Source organism: Aphelocoma coerulescens (assembly GCF_041296385.1).
Source record: "Aphelocoma coerulescens isolate FSJ_1873_10779 chromosome Z unlocalized genomic scaffold, UR_Acoe_1.0 ChrZ, whole genome shotgun sequence".
Lineage (NCBI taxonomy): Eukaryota > Metazoa > Chordata > Aves > Passeriformes > Corvidae > Aphelocoma > Aphelocoma coerulescens.
In genome coordinates, this window is record NW_027184085.1 from 535,989 (window position 1) to 552,102 (window position 16,114).

Consider the following 16,114-nt stretch of genomic DNA (forward strand, 5'->3'; position numbering starts at 1 on the left):
AGCCCGCGGAAGTGCAGTCTTTGCTAAGAAAGTAATATCGAGGGGAAAGAACAGATTATTTATCCTTCAGACACTCTGTGCACTGTTAGCGGCTCGCAGCTGTCCGAGAGGCCGCACAAATGCGGCGGACCCGCGCACCCGCCCACAGCACGAGGCCCCTCGGACCCGGGGGAGCTCGGAAATTCGCCGGGAGAGACCGCAACCGGGGCCAGCCTCAGGCTCCCACGTGGCCACTGGGCACATTGGGAGCCCGCTGCCCGCCCCCGCTGCCCGCCCCCACGGCGGCCTCGCCCCCGCTGCCCGCCCCCGCTGCCCGCCCCCACGGCGGCCTCGCCCCCGCTGCCCGCCCCCGCTGCCCGCCCCCGCTGTCCGCCCCCGCTGCCCGCCCCCGCTGCCCGCCCCCGCTGCCCGCCCCCACGGCGGCCTCGCCCCCGCTGCCCGCCCCCGCTGCCCGCCCCCACGGCGGCCTCGCCCCCGCTGCCCGCCCCCGCTGCCCGCCCCCGCTGCCCGCCCCCGCTGCCCGCCCCCGCTGCCCGCCCCCACGGCGGCCTCGCCCCGCCCCCAGCCCGGCCCAGTTCCCGCCCCTCTCCCCGCCCCCCGCGCGCCCGCCCCCGCGCTCGTCCAATCAGGGGTCGCCCCGCTGGCCCTGTGCATAGCCCCGCAGCTCGGCCAAGATGGCGGCGCCGCTCGCCCCGCTGCTGCTCTTTCTCGCCCTCGGCGGCCCGGCGCTCGCCGCCGCGCAGGCCACGGAGGGCGCGGCGGCTGCGCCGCATCGGCGCTTCGAGTACAAGTACAGCTTCAAGGGGCCGCACCTGGTGCAGGCGGACGGCACGGTGCCGTTCTGGGTACACACGGGCAGTAAGTGCCGGACGGGGGTGGCGGGGCCGGGCCAGTGGCGTTCCTGAGGCGGAGGCAGCAGTGTCCGGTCGGGGGGTGCGGGGTCTCGGGGAGAAGCCGCGGGCGAAGCTGGCCGTGGGTGCCAGCCGTGCCCTCGGGCTCCACGTGGTATCAGAGGCGCAGAGGAGATGCTGCGGTGGCGGGGAAGTGCCCGGGCACACCCGGGCTCCCACCCGCGGTGCCAAGGTACCTATGGCCTCCTGGTGTGGCGGCTGCGGGCCCTGCGGAGGGGACTCGTGGCGCTGCCGGGAAGTGCTGATGTGTCACTGCTGCCGCGCTCGAGGTCGGCCCTGGCCGTGCTGCCAGAAAAACTGTTCGGTTTGATCGTCTCGAAGCTCGAAATGCAAAGTGTGCCTTGGCAAATAGGCTTTGGTTCAACAATGTTTGTACAGTTTCTGTGCCCTTTGGGTTAAGGGTTCCGTTGTGCTCAGAAAGGCTTGTCGTCCTTCCCGAGTGTCCCCCCTTATGAAAGGTGTTGACGTTTACAGTTCCACCTTCACATAGTTTCTCTGCAGTACCTTCTGCTGGGTTTTTTTCAGACTTTAATTTAGTTGCTACTGCTTAATGTAACTTTTTTACTTGACATTATTCTCCAAGTAACATGGAGGAAACTGTCCATAGATGAGGTTTTTTTTCTCCTGCTTTTTCAAGAAAATGATCCCCAAAAGAAATGTTACTTAATGCAAGCGAGTTTCTCTCTGAATGTATTCCTATTGTTCTGTTACACTGCTAAACAGAAAGTTAGAACATCTTGTTTGCTTTCTAGATGCCATCCCAAGTGCAGATCAGATCCGCATAACAACCTCCTTGAAAAGCCAGAAAGGCTCAGTGTGGACAAAAAACAAATCAATATTTGAATATTGGGAAGTGGAAGTGACCTTTCGAGTTACAGGAAGAGGCCGCATTGGAGCTGATGGATTGGTAGGAGCAGTTTGACCTAACTGAGAAAAACAAATGTGCTTTAAAAGTGAATCTTGACCTATGACTTTTTGCTTTCTTCATAGGCAATCTGGTTTACAGAAGAGCAAGGCTTGGAAGGTCCTGTTTTCGGGGCAGCTGATAAATGGAACGGTGTTGGAATTTTCTTTGATTCCTTTGACAATGATGGAAAGGTTGGTTGGAAGGAAACTCTTCTAGAAAAGATGATAAATTAATTTCCTGACTGTTGAGGAAAAAGCAACGATGTTGTTTTTCTACTCTTCCCCTGTTTCACTTCAAAGGGATAAAATAAAGTAGTCAAGTTTCCCTTATAGTGGAAACAGCAATTTCTATGTGTGTCTTCAGAGATGCTCTTTTTCTTGGAAGAAATCTGCCTTGAGTAACTCAGCAGCAAAGATTTTGTATCAGATGAGGATGACAATTGCTGTTTTCAGTTCTCAGTTTCCCAGTCCAGAATGATCCTGAAGCTTAAACAGTACATAATAGGTCTGCTTTGCTGCTTTTGCTTTCCCTGCACAATTTTGGCTTGCTTTTAGACATTTTAGACAGATTTTAGTAGAAGACTGTCAGGGATGTTGCTGATGCTTCCCTTCAAATTAAACTAATCCATTTGTGTGCCGTTTCTTTCCCTAGAAAAACAATCCTGGAGTGATTGTTGTAGGCAATAATGGAAAGCTTCTGTATGACCATCAGAAGTAAGTTTATTTTCAGTGTTATTGCTGAATGCTTGCTTTTAATTGATGAAATGTTCCATGGAGAAGCATTATAAAGGCTTCTTTCATACGAAACTTTGTTGTTTCCTTTACATTTGAGGGTTTCTACTTGTTAAAACACTGCTTTGGCAGTAACAGCAGAGAAATTGGCAACTGATCGATATTTAAGTGGCATATGCCCTTTGGGATGGATGAACTCAGATAAATAGAGGTACAGTACAGACTTTATTGCTTATGGGGATCCTCCACACACAGCTAATAACTGGCAGAAGTGACTAACTGAAAGCTAATGGCTGTTACTAAAATTAGTTGGATTAATTTTGATTTCTGATTGTTTATCAACAGCACAATGGACACCTTCTTGGATTTCAAAGAGGACAGGTGTCTAGCTCACTTGGTGCAGTCACTGCATCTTATTTCCATCTAGGTTCCCACGTGCAGGAATATATCTGAGAATTATATCTTAGAAAACAGATTTCCCCATTCCTGCATTCCCTCTGCGTTGTGTCCTGTGTACAGCATGCAGTACTGGAGATCCCAGGCTTGAGAAAGCTCAGTGCAATTACAGAACAGCCTTGGAAAAGCTTGCAGATTGAAAAACTGGGATGAGGTTGCTTAGTGAGAGTCAGACACCTTTTTGGCCCAGCTGATAAACCATAACACCTATTTTTATTGATGTTCCCTTTTTGCACAGTGATGGATCCACGCAAGCACTGGCATCCTGTCAGAGGGACTTTCGGAACAAGCCCTATCCTGTGCGAGTCAAGATCACATACTACCAAAAAACACTGACTGTAAGTCTGAAATAACAGAATTACTTGTGTTTCTCAACTTCTTAAATGTGAAACTGGTTTTCACAGAGTTGCAACAAGCGTCAGTTCCGGTGTTAGAAATATGGAGCTTGGCTGCAGAGGTTGGAAGGAGGTGTTGTGTTTTAATGCTACACAGGTTCTTTTGGCTACATTAGAATGCAGGTATTGCTCATTTTTCTGATGTGACTTAGGAGGCAGTCGTGCAAACACACTCATAATGTGCTCAAACCCTTCTGTTGCTCTTGATTTGCCTGGAGAGGTGTCCCAAAGTCAGGATTTGTTTAAGCTTCAAGTGATTGAGCAGCTCCTGAGCTTGGTATTTCTTAAGCTGATCTAAGAGTTGCAGAGGGTTTTGTAGCTTATTTTTTGAACCAGAGGTTCTGAGGTGTGGCTAAAAAAATGAAACTATTTAACAGTAGATTTAAATTTGCTACTTGAGGCTTCTCACCTCCAAAAAATAGTAGGGCTTTGAAGACTAAAGGTTAAAAACCACTGGTATAAGGGAGTCTTTAAGACTTCTTAAATACTATTCAGCTGATTGTGAATTCCTTCTAGGTAAGGAGAGAAAAATACTAATGCGGTGCTGGGTTGTGATAACTACAAAGTGTCTGTGTGTTGTCTTCTGATTCCTTCTGGAAAGGTGCTGTTCATATATTCACAGGTAGCAGCCATAAAGTGCAGAGCTGTCATTTTGTAGTAGAAGTTTCTCTAAAAGTAAACGTGACTGCACCTAAAAGAGGGCAGACCTTGTACTGTGTTGTTATGGGAAAAGCTGCCTGTCACTCTTGAATGAAAGTTAAATTTCAGCCTCCAAGGCTGCTCTGTTTTCACCTGGGCCCTGATGCCTCCTCTAGGAACTTCTCTGTCCCAGATGTTGCTGTTAAACTTAACAGTTCTCTCTTTCTCCGGGGATGCATTTGCAGAGTCTCCCTAAGCTTTGAATCAGAACTGCAAGGGATGACTGGTGTAGATCAGGTCTGTGTTGCCCAAAACCTTTTTAGGATGTGGACTTTTGCAAGTAGAATGCTTATGTAAAATGTTGGTAAAATGCCTCTTTCAGAAAAGAAATAGTTTTTGGTTTCCGGTTTGAGCTTCTGAGTTACCCAATAAGTTGTATTTTGTGAGCATTACTGCAAACTGACAAAACAATTAACACAGATGTGGTGAAAATCCTAAGTGTTTGTCCTTTTAGGTATTAATTAATAATGGCTTTACTCCGGATAAAGAGGACTATGAATTTTGTGCCAAAGTGGAAGATATGGTGTTGCCATCACAGGGGTACTTTGGAATATCTGCAGCCACAGGGGGACTTGCAGGTAGGAAATGTTAAAAATTATGGCAAATGTTGTGGGGACTTGCAAGGCTTGCAAGAGAGGTTGGTTGGGTGGTTGGTTTTTACTACTAGTGTTGATCCATTATACCAATTTTTGACCATGATGATGTAATTAACCCTCTTGCAGTCCCAAATTAATGACATGCTTAGGTAAAGACTTTTTGGTTTTTCCTGACAAAGCCCCTATATACTCTCATTCCCCGCTGCACAAACTCTTGGGAGGATGCTGTTTTTTGAAGATCATTTGCAAGTGGAAGGTTGTCTTGGGAATTACAGGAATTGGTAAGGCGGTTTTGTTTTGTTTGTTGAATACAGATGACCATGATGTGCTGTCATTTCTGACCTTCCAGCTGACTGAACCTGGGAAGGAAGCAGTAAGGATTTTTATGCATGATTAGTAAAATATTTTATTGTTCATGTTATTTTATGTGCAGCACCAGATTATGGTATTGCCTCCACGTGGCATTCCTGTTCCACAGTTTTGCCATGTAGCTGTGCTGTCATCTGGTTTAGAAAAATTAAATACCAGATTGTAATGTTTTGGTAATATTGTCATTAATATTCTCAAGACCAGAATTCTGAAGCACCACTGAAGCAACAAAACTCGTGATGTTAAATCAAACCATGCAGTACTACAAAGTACATTTTCTTTGGAAAGTTGGAAAATATCTGTTCTCCCTTTCAACTTTTCCTACTTCTAGAATGATTCTGTACTGCTAAACAGCATTTATCCATGTAAAGCTTGTTTTAATTTTCTATTGGGAAAATTTTCTATTTGTTCTCCATGAGAATGTGTGGTTTCTCACTTCAGCTAAATGTATTAATGTGCTGCAGTAATTTTATTATATCTTCACATCTGAAATCTGAACAGCCTTGCTGCAGAATCATTTGTGTTAAGCATGGGGGGGGAGAACATGAGAAAAATCTCACACATGCCCTTCCCTCCAATAATGTTTTAAAGCCAACACCAGATGCAGAAATCCCTCAGAAAGATAAAGAGAAGTATCAAGAAGAGTTTGAGCACTTTCAGCAAGAATTGGATAAGAAGAAGGAAGAATTTCAAAGGGAACATCCTGATGTGCAAGGACAGCCAGGCAAGTTATTTGAGTAATTTTTCAGTTGTCCAGGGAAATGTTTGTTTTCCAGGACGTTCAGAACTAGGGATACTCTGGTTGATCTTGCTAAGCTCCCACTGATGTTACTTACATTATTTAAAAATCTTTACTGTAAAGTGCTTCCTGTTTCTAAAGTTATTTTAGTGGTGTCTGGCTTGAGAACAAAATGAATGACTGGAAACATGCTGGGAATTAAGAACAACAGAAGGGAGAGAAGGTAATGCATCCCTCTGTAAAGTGGTGATTAAGAAAGCATGGCCTTTTTCATTATTTAAAGGACATCTTTTTGGTCTGTTTCTCTACATTCACAGAAAACCCTTTAAAAGATGGGCTAGTGCATATCTTGGATCATGTGCTTACATGGAAAAGCTTTTTAATGCTTGCCTAATGCTGGGCAAACAAGAACCTGATTATTTGAAAATATAATGGAAGCCATTTGTTACTTCTGTGGATTTTAATAGCTGTATGTGAATGCAAATACACTGAGAATGTACTTTATCTAGACGTGAAATGCATCTAGACGTGAAATTTCAGCTTGTCATCTGTATTGCACAGTTATAAGTTATGACTCTTCTAAAGGTCCTATACATTATTTTGATCTGCATTTTTGAGATACAGTTCAGCCTTTTATTGATCAGAAATAATCTCCTTGCCACAGAGTCTTTTGGACTTTGGGACGGTGAAGTTGTAGGAAAAGGTAGATGGATGTGGATATGTTAAGGGAGCAAGAGAAATGATCCAATGCAAGGAATTGTGAGGAATGTGCACGTGTGTAAGAACCCCCTGTGCTTTTTTCTTAGCAGCGGATGATGTTTTTGAAACTGTGAGTGATCGTGAACTGAGGCAAATCTTTGAGGGGCAGAATCGAATTCATCTGGAAATCAAACAGCTTAACAGGCAACTGGACATGATTCTGGATGAGCAGAGGAGATACGTCTCTGCAGTCACAGAGGAGATTGCCAAAAGAGGAGCTGGGTTTCCAGGTCATCAGGGACAGGTAAATAAAACTCATGGTGATTCAGAGCCCAGCCTGATTTCAGCAGTGGGATCCATTTGCTTTTTCCAAGATATGTTGATCTTTTTCCTCCCCCTGCTCCTACCAGGTTTCCCAGCAAGAGATAGAGACAGTTGTGAAAACTCAAGAAGAGGTCATTAGACAAGTAAAGGAAATAAGGTAAACACCTTCCAAATATTAAGGGTGTGTTTTGAATTTTACGGTTTTCCTTTTAAATCCTGTGTGTTACTTCAGTGGGACAATATTGACAAACTTGATGTTTGTGTCAGTTCCTCAGTGAAGACTCTCTGCATATATTTAATTTCTGTAGTAAAGTCAGTTCATGCCCCAAGGATTGCTAAGCACCCTAATTTGTCTCTGTTTTTATCATGAAATTCCACTTCAACAGGTAAGTTCCCCTTTAAAAACAATGAAGTAAAACCATTATCTTGAAGGTGCTGTTTGTACACAGATTTGTGAAGATGCTTGTGTTTGATGAGGCTGTCTCAATACTTCTTTAATATATTACTGTTGCTGTCTTAATCAGGAATGCCTTTAAGCTGGTTTAGCCCTTCATTTGTAGCAGCTAAAACCTTCCTTACCTTGTATTTTTTAAAAAAAGGAGAAAACAGTTCCTTCAGTTGTGCTTCCCCCCCCCCCCGTATTAGTTCAAGGGCAGCTCTTGTGATTTATCTAAGTAGGTCAGTTTTTTGTAGAATGAAGATTAGAGTGCTTCCATTTTTGCACTTGTTCTTCCACGGAAGCTTTTCTGTTAATATTCTTGACAAATCTTTATACCTTGCAAGCAAATTAGATTTTCTTGTTAATATTGGCAGTCTGCCCTTTTAGTGACTACTTACCAGCTTGGAGTTTGCATAACATCATCTTTATATTTTTCTTAGATTAAAGAAATGCTTTATTTAGAGAGAGAAATAAACAGCCCCTTGGTGCATTGCTTGTCATCCTGCAGGAAAAGGACTTAGGGGCCAAGTAATTTTCTTGGCAAGATTGTGGATTTCTTAATCATCTGATTACAGAAGAATCTTGCATGTTCCTACAATAGAAACTATCAGCAGGATATTATTAATGCAAAAGTCAATATAAATTCAGTTTGATACAGCCTGTGTCTATTAAGGGAAGTTATTTTGCTTTTAACAAAGACTGAATCAGTCTGGGGGAAGGTGAGTGTGCAGATTGCTACTCATTATGTAGATACGGTTCTGTTAGGAGGGAGAAGAACTAAGTGAGTGTCCCACTTGTGTTGTAACACTGTGAGGCATGTGGAAAGACAGAATTACTATCAGTGGTTATTAGGCAGTGGGCATGATGGGTTATTTAAGATAAAACCTTCCAGTGAGAAATTTACTTCTAAAATATATTATTATAATACTAATTGCAAGTCCAGGTAAATGAAAAATTGCTGACCACTCTACAAAGAGTTAGGAGTGCTCTGTGAAAGCATTGAAGTAAGCTCCCATCTGAACCAAATGGAAAGTTTTAAGTAAATTAAAAAGAAATCCAAAGGCATACATTTTGATTGTCTATTCTGTTAATAATGAGGAGATTATCATTCACATGATAAATATTTTAGCTGTAGAATAATCCTCTTTTGCAACTCAAAAGAAACAGCACAGTACAGGAAAATTATATAAACATATTGATTAGAGATTAAGGTTTTTTTCTCTCATTGACTAGTTTACCTCAAACCAAATTAGTTATGAAACCTCAACTTTTTCTGGATTTAATTTCATTTGTTGTAGAAGCAAAATGAATTCACAATAAGACAATGTTAAGTATTATGACAGTGCATATGGGAAATGAGTTCCTCATATAAATGGTAATCATGAAACAAGGATGTATCTAAATCTTTTCTTATCCCTAAAGCCTCTTTGTTTTTATTTCTTTCATGACTGCATTTATTTATTTATTTATTTATTTATTTATTTATTTATTTTTCAAACAGCTTTTGGTTTTCTTCAAAGATTGCATTAAACTCTGCTGATCCTAAAGCCTTGGCAAGAGCCTCAGACAGAACTCTTGTTCTATAGCCCTCATCAGTCAGGCAGGCAAAGGAGAAGTTCTGGCAACAGAATATTTGCTAGTTCTTATTCTCAGCGTGACCGAGATATGGGGCACTCTACAAATGGCAACTGTCTGTGCAATTAACTATTTTTAAAAATCATAATTTGACTAAAGGATTATTTCTTGAGAGGTATTCTTGAAAGCTAGAAGAAATTTGCTGCCTTTTGGGGCAGCTATATATTTCAGCCTAATTCTAATGAACTAAAAAATGTCCAGAATAACTGCTGCTTGTAGAAAAGCTGATGTGTTTTGAAAGTTGGTTTGCTGTTTGTCTTGCTTCAGAAGTTCTGTGACTGATGCTCTGAGATCCATCAGTGGAGCTCAACACCCTGGCTCTGCAGGAGTCTATGAAGCAACTCAGCACTTCAACGACATCAAAGAACACCTTCATGTAGTCAAGAGGGACATAGAGCATTTAGTACAACGAAACACGGTAATTTATGTGCTGGGAGTGTAAAGCATGAGTGTAACACAGCTTTCTTTGGCTGTTAGTGAAAAGCTAGGATGAGCCAGCATGCAGTTTAGGGAGCAATTAATCCTTCATTAAGCTGCTTCGCTAAAACTATGCTGCCTTGACCTAACTGCATGATCTGGGTCTTGATGAGAAGTTTTGCACAAAGAGCATGATTTTTAGTCTTAATTTCCTGTGGAAACAAGGTCAAGCAATTAGGTTTTCTGGGTGCTTTTTTTTTTGTGTTTGTCCCCCTATTTAACAGCTCTATACAGAGGAGATTCTGTGATGCTTCTGCACACAAGGGAGAGCTTTAATCAGAGGAAACTCAGGCAGACTCTGCGTAAGGTTTCTAAGTGCAAAAAAGACTGTGTTCATATTCAGGAGTACCTTAGTCTAGCCTAGGTAGCAATTAAGCTGAATACGCTTATGATCCATAGAAGGTCCTTGATTAATTTACCATATTTATGTATTCTTTTCTATATAACCCTCAATTTAACATCAGGCAATTTATCTGAGAAACATAAAAGCGGAAGGGGAGAGTGAGATGAGGAGTAAGATTATTTTTCAGAGTACTGTAATTTCTCTCCATTTTCTGCTTGTGCTCCAATTTTTACATCACATTGCAAAGCCCTTGTTTTGTAAGTCTTTTGATAGGATGTCTTGTTTGGTCTTTTCTTGGTTTTTAGCCATCCAGTGAGAAACCAAAATGTCCAGAGTTGCCACCGTTTCCGTCCTGCTTATCTACAATGCATTTCTTCATATTTGTGGCGGTGCAAACTGTGTTATTCATTGGTTATGTCATGTATAGGTAAGTCTTGTATGGCTTAAAGACAGCAGGGCAAATAGTTTTAGAACTGCTGACTGGTAATGTCATTGGAATGGCATCATTGTGTTAATCTTGTTAAAACAAGCAATCATTCAGATTGGAGGAGACCTTGGGAGGTCTCCAGTTCAATCTTCTGCTCCAAACAGAGTCCAACACTGAATTCAGACAAGGTCACTTGGAGTTTAAACTGGTCAGGTCTTCAGAACCTCTGAGAATGCAAAATTTACCACTGTCCCAGAACTCATTGGAAATGTTGAATTATCATAATGAAGTTTGGTTTATTCTATCCCCACTCACCCACCGGGTATCAAGTGGGAACCTGACCTGTTTCAGCCTGACTGTTGTGTCTTTTTTTTCTTTTCTTTTTTTTCTATCTAAGCTAATTGGGATGGTTTTTCTGTTCTCTTCCTTCTCCTTGTGATGTCATAATGTTGAAATTCTATTTGCATTGATGGAAAAGACAACCTCCATGCTTGGTAGTCTTTTTGCCATTGGCTGGAATGATGATTTCCAAGACAAACAAGGAGCTGTTCCCCTCCAGTTCTTTGTGATGTTTTTGTAATTCCAGCACCTGGATGTGGTTGATCCATAGTGTCTGTATCCACTAAGAAAATTAATGATCTGTGCCAGAGGGAAAAGTAAATCCCATTTAAAGTAAATTCTTTCCCTGAATAGTTGCATGGGTTTCCTTTTCTAAGGTGATCTTTTGGCCAATCAGATACTGAGAAGCTTCAGAAAATGTTAAGAGTATTTTAAAAGTCTGTTTGTTTGTTCTTTCATTGTTTCTGGCTTCTGTCCAGAATGTGGGGTTGTTTGTTTTTTCCTTTTGTGTCTGATGCAAAATTGGAACTACAGTGATGCTACCCATATCTTTGTGAGTAGAAAAAATTATATCCTGTTTTTGTGATATGACTTAACATTTCCTCTAAGTCTCTGTTGATAAGGAATGGAATCTTCTAATCCTCAAATAAATGAAAATTTAAAACAGTTAGCTAGTTTTAAGTTAAAAAGACTTGAAGAATTCTTTTCTGCCTTTTCTTTCAGGAGCCAACAAGAAGCAGCAGCCAAAAAGTTCTTTTGATGACCTGTTCCTTTTGTGTGTATGTAACAGCAGTTTGTATGCACAGAAAATTCTACACTTCTGTAAATGAGGGAAATTTTAGTGTTGGATATACTTCAATATTATAAATTATTGAATTTTGTTAAATAAAATGAGTTCTCATTTAAGGTGTTGATGCTAAAACAGGGAGCAACTGCTGGATGGGGGAAGACTGCACCCTATCTAGGTCTGTGTTTTCAGCTGACTTTTTCATTAATACTGAAAGGCAAGTTCCCGATTCCTCTGCTTTGTTAAGATTGCAGAGGAGGAGTTGAAACACCCAGGCTTGGTGTTTGTTCAGAGTGTGAATTGCAGATGGATGATTTGTGCAGAAAATTTGCTACTAAGTGTCCTGACATAGCAGTTAAAAAAAAGAAAAGAAAAAGAAGGTAGAAAAATCCCACACCTCAAAGAACTGTTCTTCTGTGGGGTTTGGTGGATTTTTGGCAGGTAAAAACTTACTATAAACATTTTATTTGTTTACCACTTGGATTTAACAGTGTAAGAATATCTTCTTTAATTCTCATTTAAACATTTTTTAATATGTGGACACAAAGACAGGCCTTTAAGACCCTGACTGTTGATACCTGATGTAAAACACCAATTATAGACAGCATGTGAAGAAAGGCTTTTCTCCTTATTTTGCAGTCTGATTTTGGGCAGTGAGAGAAAATGTGATAAAGTAATTTCTTCAAGTATATTGTGGGGCTGATTTCTTTTTTCATAGTTTCAAGTCTGTCTGTAATTTTTTGGGGAGATTTGTGGAACTTTTCCAGCAAACATGATTGCTTTATCCGTCTTCCAATCTGATTGTATCAAGGATATGTTTAGTGTGTGAATTTGTCTTTACTTTCCTAAAGCTGTCTTGTGTCTTTCATGTATCAAGTCCAGATGCTTTGATTTAAATCTTGACATGGTGCATATTGTAAACTGCAGGTATTGAGTGTTAACCCATTTCTTCACAAACTAGCTTCAGACATGTTTGTTAATCTGTAGAACCAGTATTTTGTGTCAATTCCTGCCTGGATATCAAAAGCATAAGGCTGAACATGTGACTTTGATATTGCTTACCAAGTGAACATTTGCTTCAGGAAAGAAAGCAAGCAGAGGGCCCAACTTAGGAATGTGAAATTAATTAATTTTACCTTGTTTACATATTGGTGGTAACTTTGTCCTTGAGTTGTGTGTAGAATTAGAGTAAGTATTTCTGTGGTTTCCTTAATTCTATAAAATATACAAATGCATCAGGATATTTCACTTAGAACTGTTAATTTGTTTGTCTGAATCTGCAAAAATGATCTGTAATATGACTACTCCTATTGCATTTCTACAGTCTGCTCCCTTGGAGTGCAACACGTGCTGCCAAATTCACTGTAATGAAGAACACTTCAGTATTGTGCCTGTCAGTTTGGAGAAATGATAAATCTATGCAATATATTTTGTTACTTCAAATACAGTGTCCAAAAAGTGAATGTCTGTGCTATACGAAGAAAATGACACTGCCTACACACCAATTAACACATCTGCAGTATGGAGGATACTCTAAGTGGTGTAGCTTTATAGATTCATTTCTAAATTTGAGCAGATTTTGCTGGACTAATGACAGAAACTATTGCCTCAGGCTAATCAATGAATAAACAACTTTTCAGATAAAGCAGAATAACACATTGGAATTTATCTCTTCAGTTCTTTCAACACCAGCAAATATTTCCAGGTGCCTTGAGTCTAAGCTATTACAACCCTGACTCTTGTAACTAAATGTAATATATTTTCTTAAATGGTTCTGAAATTGTGCAGTGGTGGTTACTTTCAGTTGCAGACCTTCTTTTATCCGTGCAACATCCAAACAGAGCTCCTTCTCTCACAGCAGGCTTTGCAAAACCCCTTATGCAGAAAGTATTTTGATAAATATCTGGCAAAATGAGGAGCAGTTGCCAATTGGAATGAGCCTGGATTTTTGTTACTGTGAATTTACCCACCCATTCCTTTAGTTTAAAGCTGGAGCAGCCTGTACTTCTGTTTGTTTGGTTAGAAAGAAGAGCAGGCTGGGGGTGATGTCTAGGGGGAAACTTGAAACCTACAGTTTTCTCTTCAGGAGGAGGCTGCTCGATCAGACACGTCTCCCACGTGCAAGGAGAAAACTTCTGTGGTAGGGAACAGAAGGTCTAACATGGAACATCAGAAGACTGGTAACTTTGCTTCATGATTCATTTCACAATCGTCTCTCCTTGGAGCTTCCATAACTCACTGGATCAAAAGAAAACTCCCAACTGCCCAGCTCAGATTTCATCCTGTCTGTTCTTGAAGTAATAGCATGAAATTTGGATTTTAAGAATATTTTTTCAGTCAATGTAGCCTCCTGTTAGGAGGTTTCTTTCAACAGTGACAGTGTGTTTGATTCTTATCCAGTAAGATTTCACAGCTAGGAGGAAAAGATACCTTGGAATGGAGTTGGACATATTAGAGAGAATAAGTTATATTTGAATTGTGGATGATAAGTAGCAAATATTTGGCAATGACAAGAGAATGGGATTGTACTGGTGGGGGGTTGTTAAACAGATGGTGATCCCTGAATCTTTCACAAGTCAAATGCACAATACAGTTTGTAAATTAACTGCTCTGGTTTGTAACTTCTGTGGGAAGAAAATCTGACCTTTCTCAATGGATCAATTACTGTAACACCAAAAAAATGTCTACTGTTTTTTTATTTTATTTTAAATTCAAACAGCTGGCAGTTTCATGTTTGTTTCTGACTGATGTAAATTGATACTTGGAGTTCAGAGATAACCTTGTTTGAATAAAGGTGCATATTTTTAGTAAGCCTTTTTCTTTTCATTTGGTACATGTCCATGAAATCTAAGCAAGTGTATTTGAAGCATTCTTTACCCTCAGTTCAGTCTGAATACTTACAGACCTGGGTTCAGTTCTACCTGACACTGGAGAGTTAATGGTATTCTGGGGCTGAATTCCCTCTGTCATTTTTCCCCAGCCAGGAGCAAGATTTTAGCAAGTGGAGGAGAGGGATCTTGAATTGAATCTATTCAAGCTGACTAAACCCTAAAATGCATCTTTCTGATGGTCCAGCTGCTAGAAAAGGCAACATCCTCGTGGTAGAGGGCTGAATCAGGGCAGAATCCTGATTCTTCCAAGAACTCCTATGTATTTTTGCATTATGTGACTGCTAGGAACACAGAATCTAGAAAAGACTGGGAGTTCGGATGGCATTTTTGGGCTGGCCTCTCTGTGAGGCTTTTATCTTTAGCTCTGGAATTTGCCTGTTTCAAGACTGAATGCTGGGGTAAGAGATCTGTGTGTTCCTTGGGTGTGGAACACAGACTTTTTTATATCACCTACTTTTATCAGGTAAAACAGGAACAGAGTCTTGAATTTTGATTTCACTTAAGCTAGATGGAAAAGACATAGATTTAAAGCAAAGGAAGTGGCAACATGAGTACTTAATTAGCTGCTGTCTGTATGTTTTCATGAAGTGTGGGATTCCTGTCATCAACAAAAAGTAGTAAGTTTTTTAACTTCAATAGAGCACCTGCTTGAAACAGAATTATTCTGGGGGTACTGGCTGTGTTTTGCCTTTTGTCACCAGTTTCTCTTGTGTTTCTCAGCAGCTTCAGTACCAATAGGCCCAGTAACTTTTAAAGCCCTTTTCGTTATCTTTGATGTCAAAATTAACATTGGAAAGCCTTTTGCTGATTGCAGGGGTGAGACCTGGAGGGCAAGACCTCTCAGCAGTCCTTCCCCAAGCCAATTCTCGCCTTTCTCAATCCTGCGAAAGCATCACTTTTAGGCACAAAATGATGTTAGAAACATTTCTAGAGGGATCAAAGCCTACAGCCAAGTTAGGGAAGCTTCAGTCAAGACCAACAGCGAAAAGCTTAAGAGGTACCACTTCCCATACACTTGGGGAAGACTCTTGAGACCTAACACTGGAAAAAACAGTGCTCCATGTAGTGTTTGCAAAGTTCCAGCTAGGAGAATTTTAAATAAAGATGAAGTACTTGTTACTTGGATTTCATGATTCTGAGTGAGAGTTTCAAAAAGAAAGTTAAAGTTTCTTGTTTAGTTACTAGTAATCCAGGACTTCAGAACGTCCTGGGGTTTGTTTTTGGTTTTGGGGGGGGCTTTGGTTGGTTGGTTTTTGGTTTTGTTTTTTTAGTAGTTATAGGTCTGCTTTAATTAGAAAGGCTGCAATATAGATTAAGGCATTAGGCAAACTGGAATCCTCCCATCTCTCAGTTCTCATTGAAATTATGAGAGTGCTGGGAGAACCATTTAGATAATCAAAATTACAGAATGTTGCATTAAGGCATGTGCAGTCAGTGCAGTAGGATAAATGCTCAAAACCCAAACTTATGAACTTTGGAGACCTAGCAGGTGATTTTCTTTCCTAAAATAGTCTATGACCTAGATAGCAGATCCTGGAAATCTTCACCTGGGTAGATCTGGTGAGGCTAATGATGCAAATAAAAGCTTGAAAGATGAGGACCTACAGAAACAATCTACACCCAAAAGGTATTCAGACTGTTTTATGGCATACACACTCAGATTTATTTATTCTTTATCAGCAATTAGGATTACAAACAGCAGGTGTTCTATGCAGCACCAAAGCAGGGATGTAGATGGAGACAGCCTCGGCAAGAGCTGACAGAAACCCAAAAGAAAGAACAGTAAGAAGATCTGACTTGCTTCCTTTGGGGTTACTTTCTTGAAATAAAGTAATCATAGCAGTGATGCCTCAATCATCTGGGAGGTAAACCAATCATGTGAAGAAGGGCTGAAGAAAAACTGTACCAAATACTTTCTGTCCAGTGGGACAAAAAGAATCAGTGTTTTTG

The 16,114-nt window shown here is 41.0% G+C and overlaps 1 protein-coding gene across 3 annotated transcripts; it reads left to right on the forward strand.

Annotated features, from left to right (window-relative positions):
- The first annotated feature begins 642 nt into the window (after positions 1–642).
- LMAN1 (lectin, mannose binding 1) lies at positions 643–14,084 on the forward strand. 3 transcript variants are annotated; one of them, XM_069001025.1, is made up of 14 exons: positions 643–858; positions 1,664–1,818; positions 1,902–2,009; positions 2,470–2,531; positions 3,244–3,343; positions 4,554–4,677; positions 5,010–5,068; positions 5,656–5,788; positions 6,610–6,806; positions 6,913–6,983; positions 9,168–9,318; positions 10,026–10,147; positions 11,210–11,265; positions 12,598–14,084. In XM_069001025.1, exons 1-13 carry the CDS (start codon positions 675–677, stop codon positions 11,244–11,246), a joined length of 1,503 nt encoding a protein of 500 aa, XP_068857126.1. In that variant the 5' UTR covers positions 643–674; the 3' UTR covers positions 11,247–11,265; positions 12,598–14,084. The 3 variants fall into 3 exon arrangements, with proteins under 3 accessions (XP_068857126.1, XP_068857125.1, XP_068857127.1); XM_069001024.1 differs by having other exon boundaries at positions 11,210–14,084; XM_069001026.1 differs by having other exon boundaries at positions 6,613–6,806; positions 11,210–14,084.
- Positions 14,085–16,114: the final 2,030 nt, after the last annotated feature.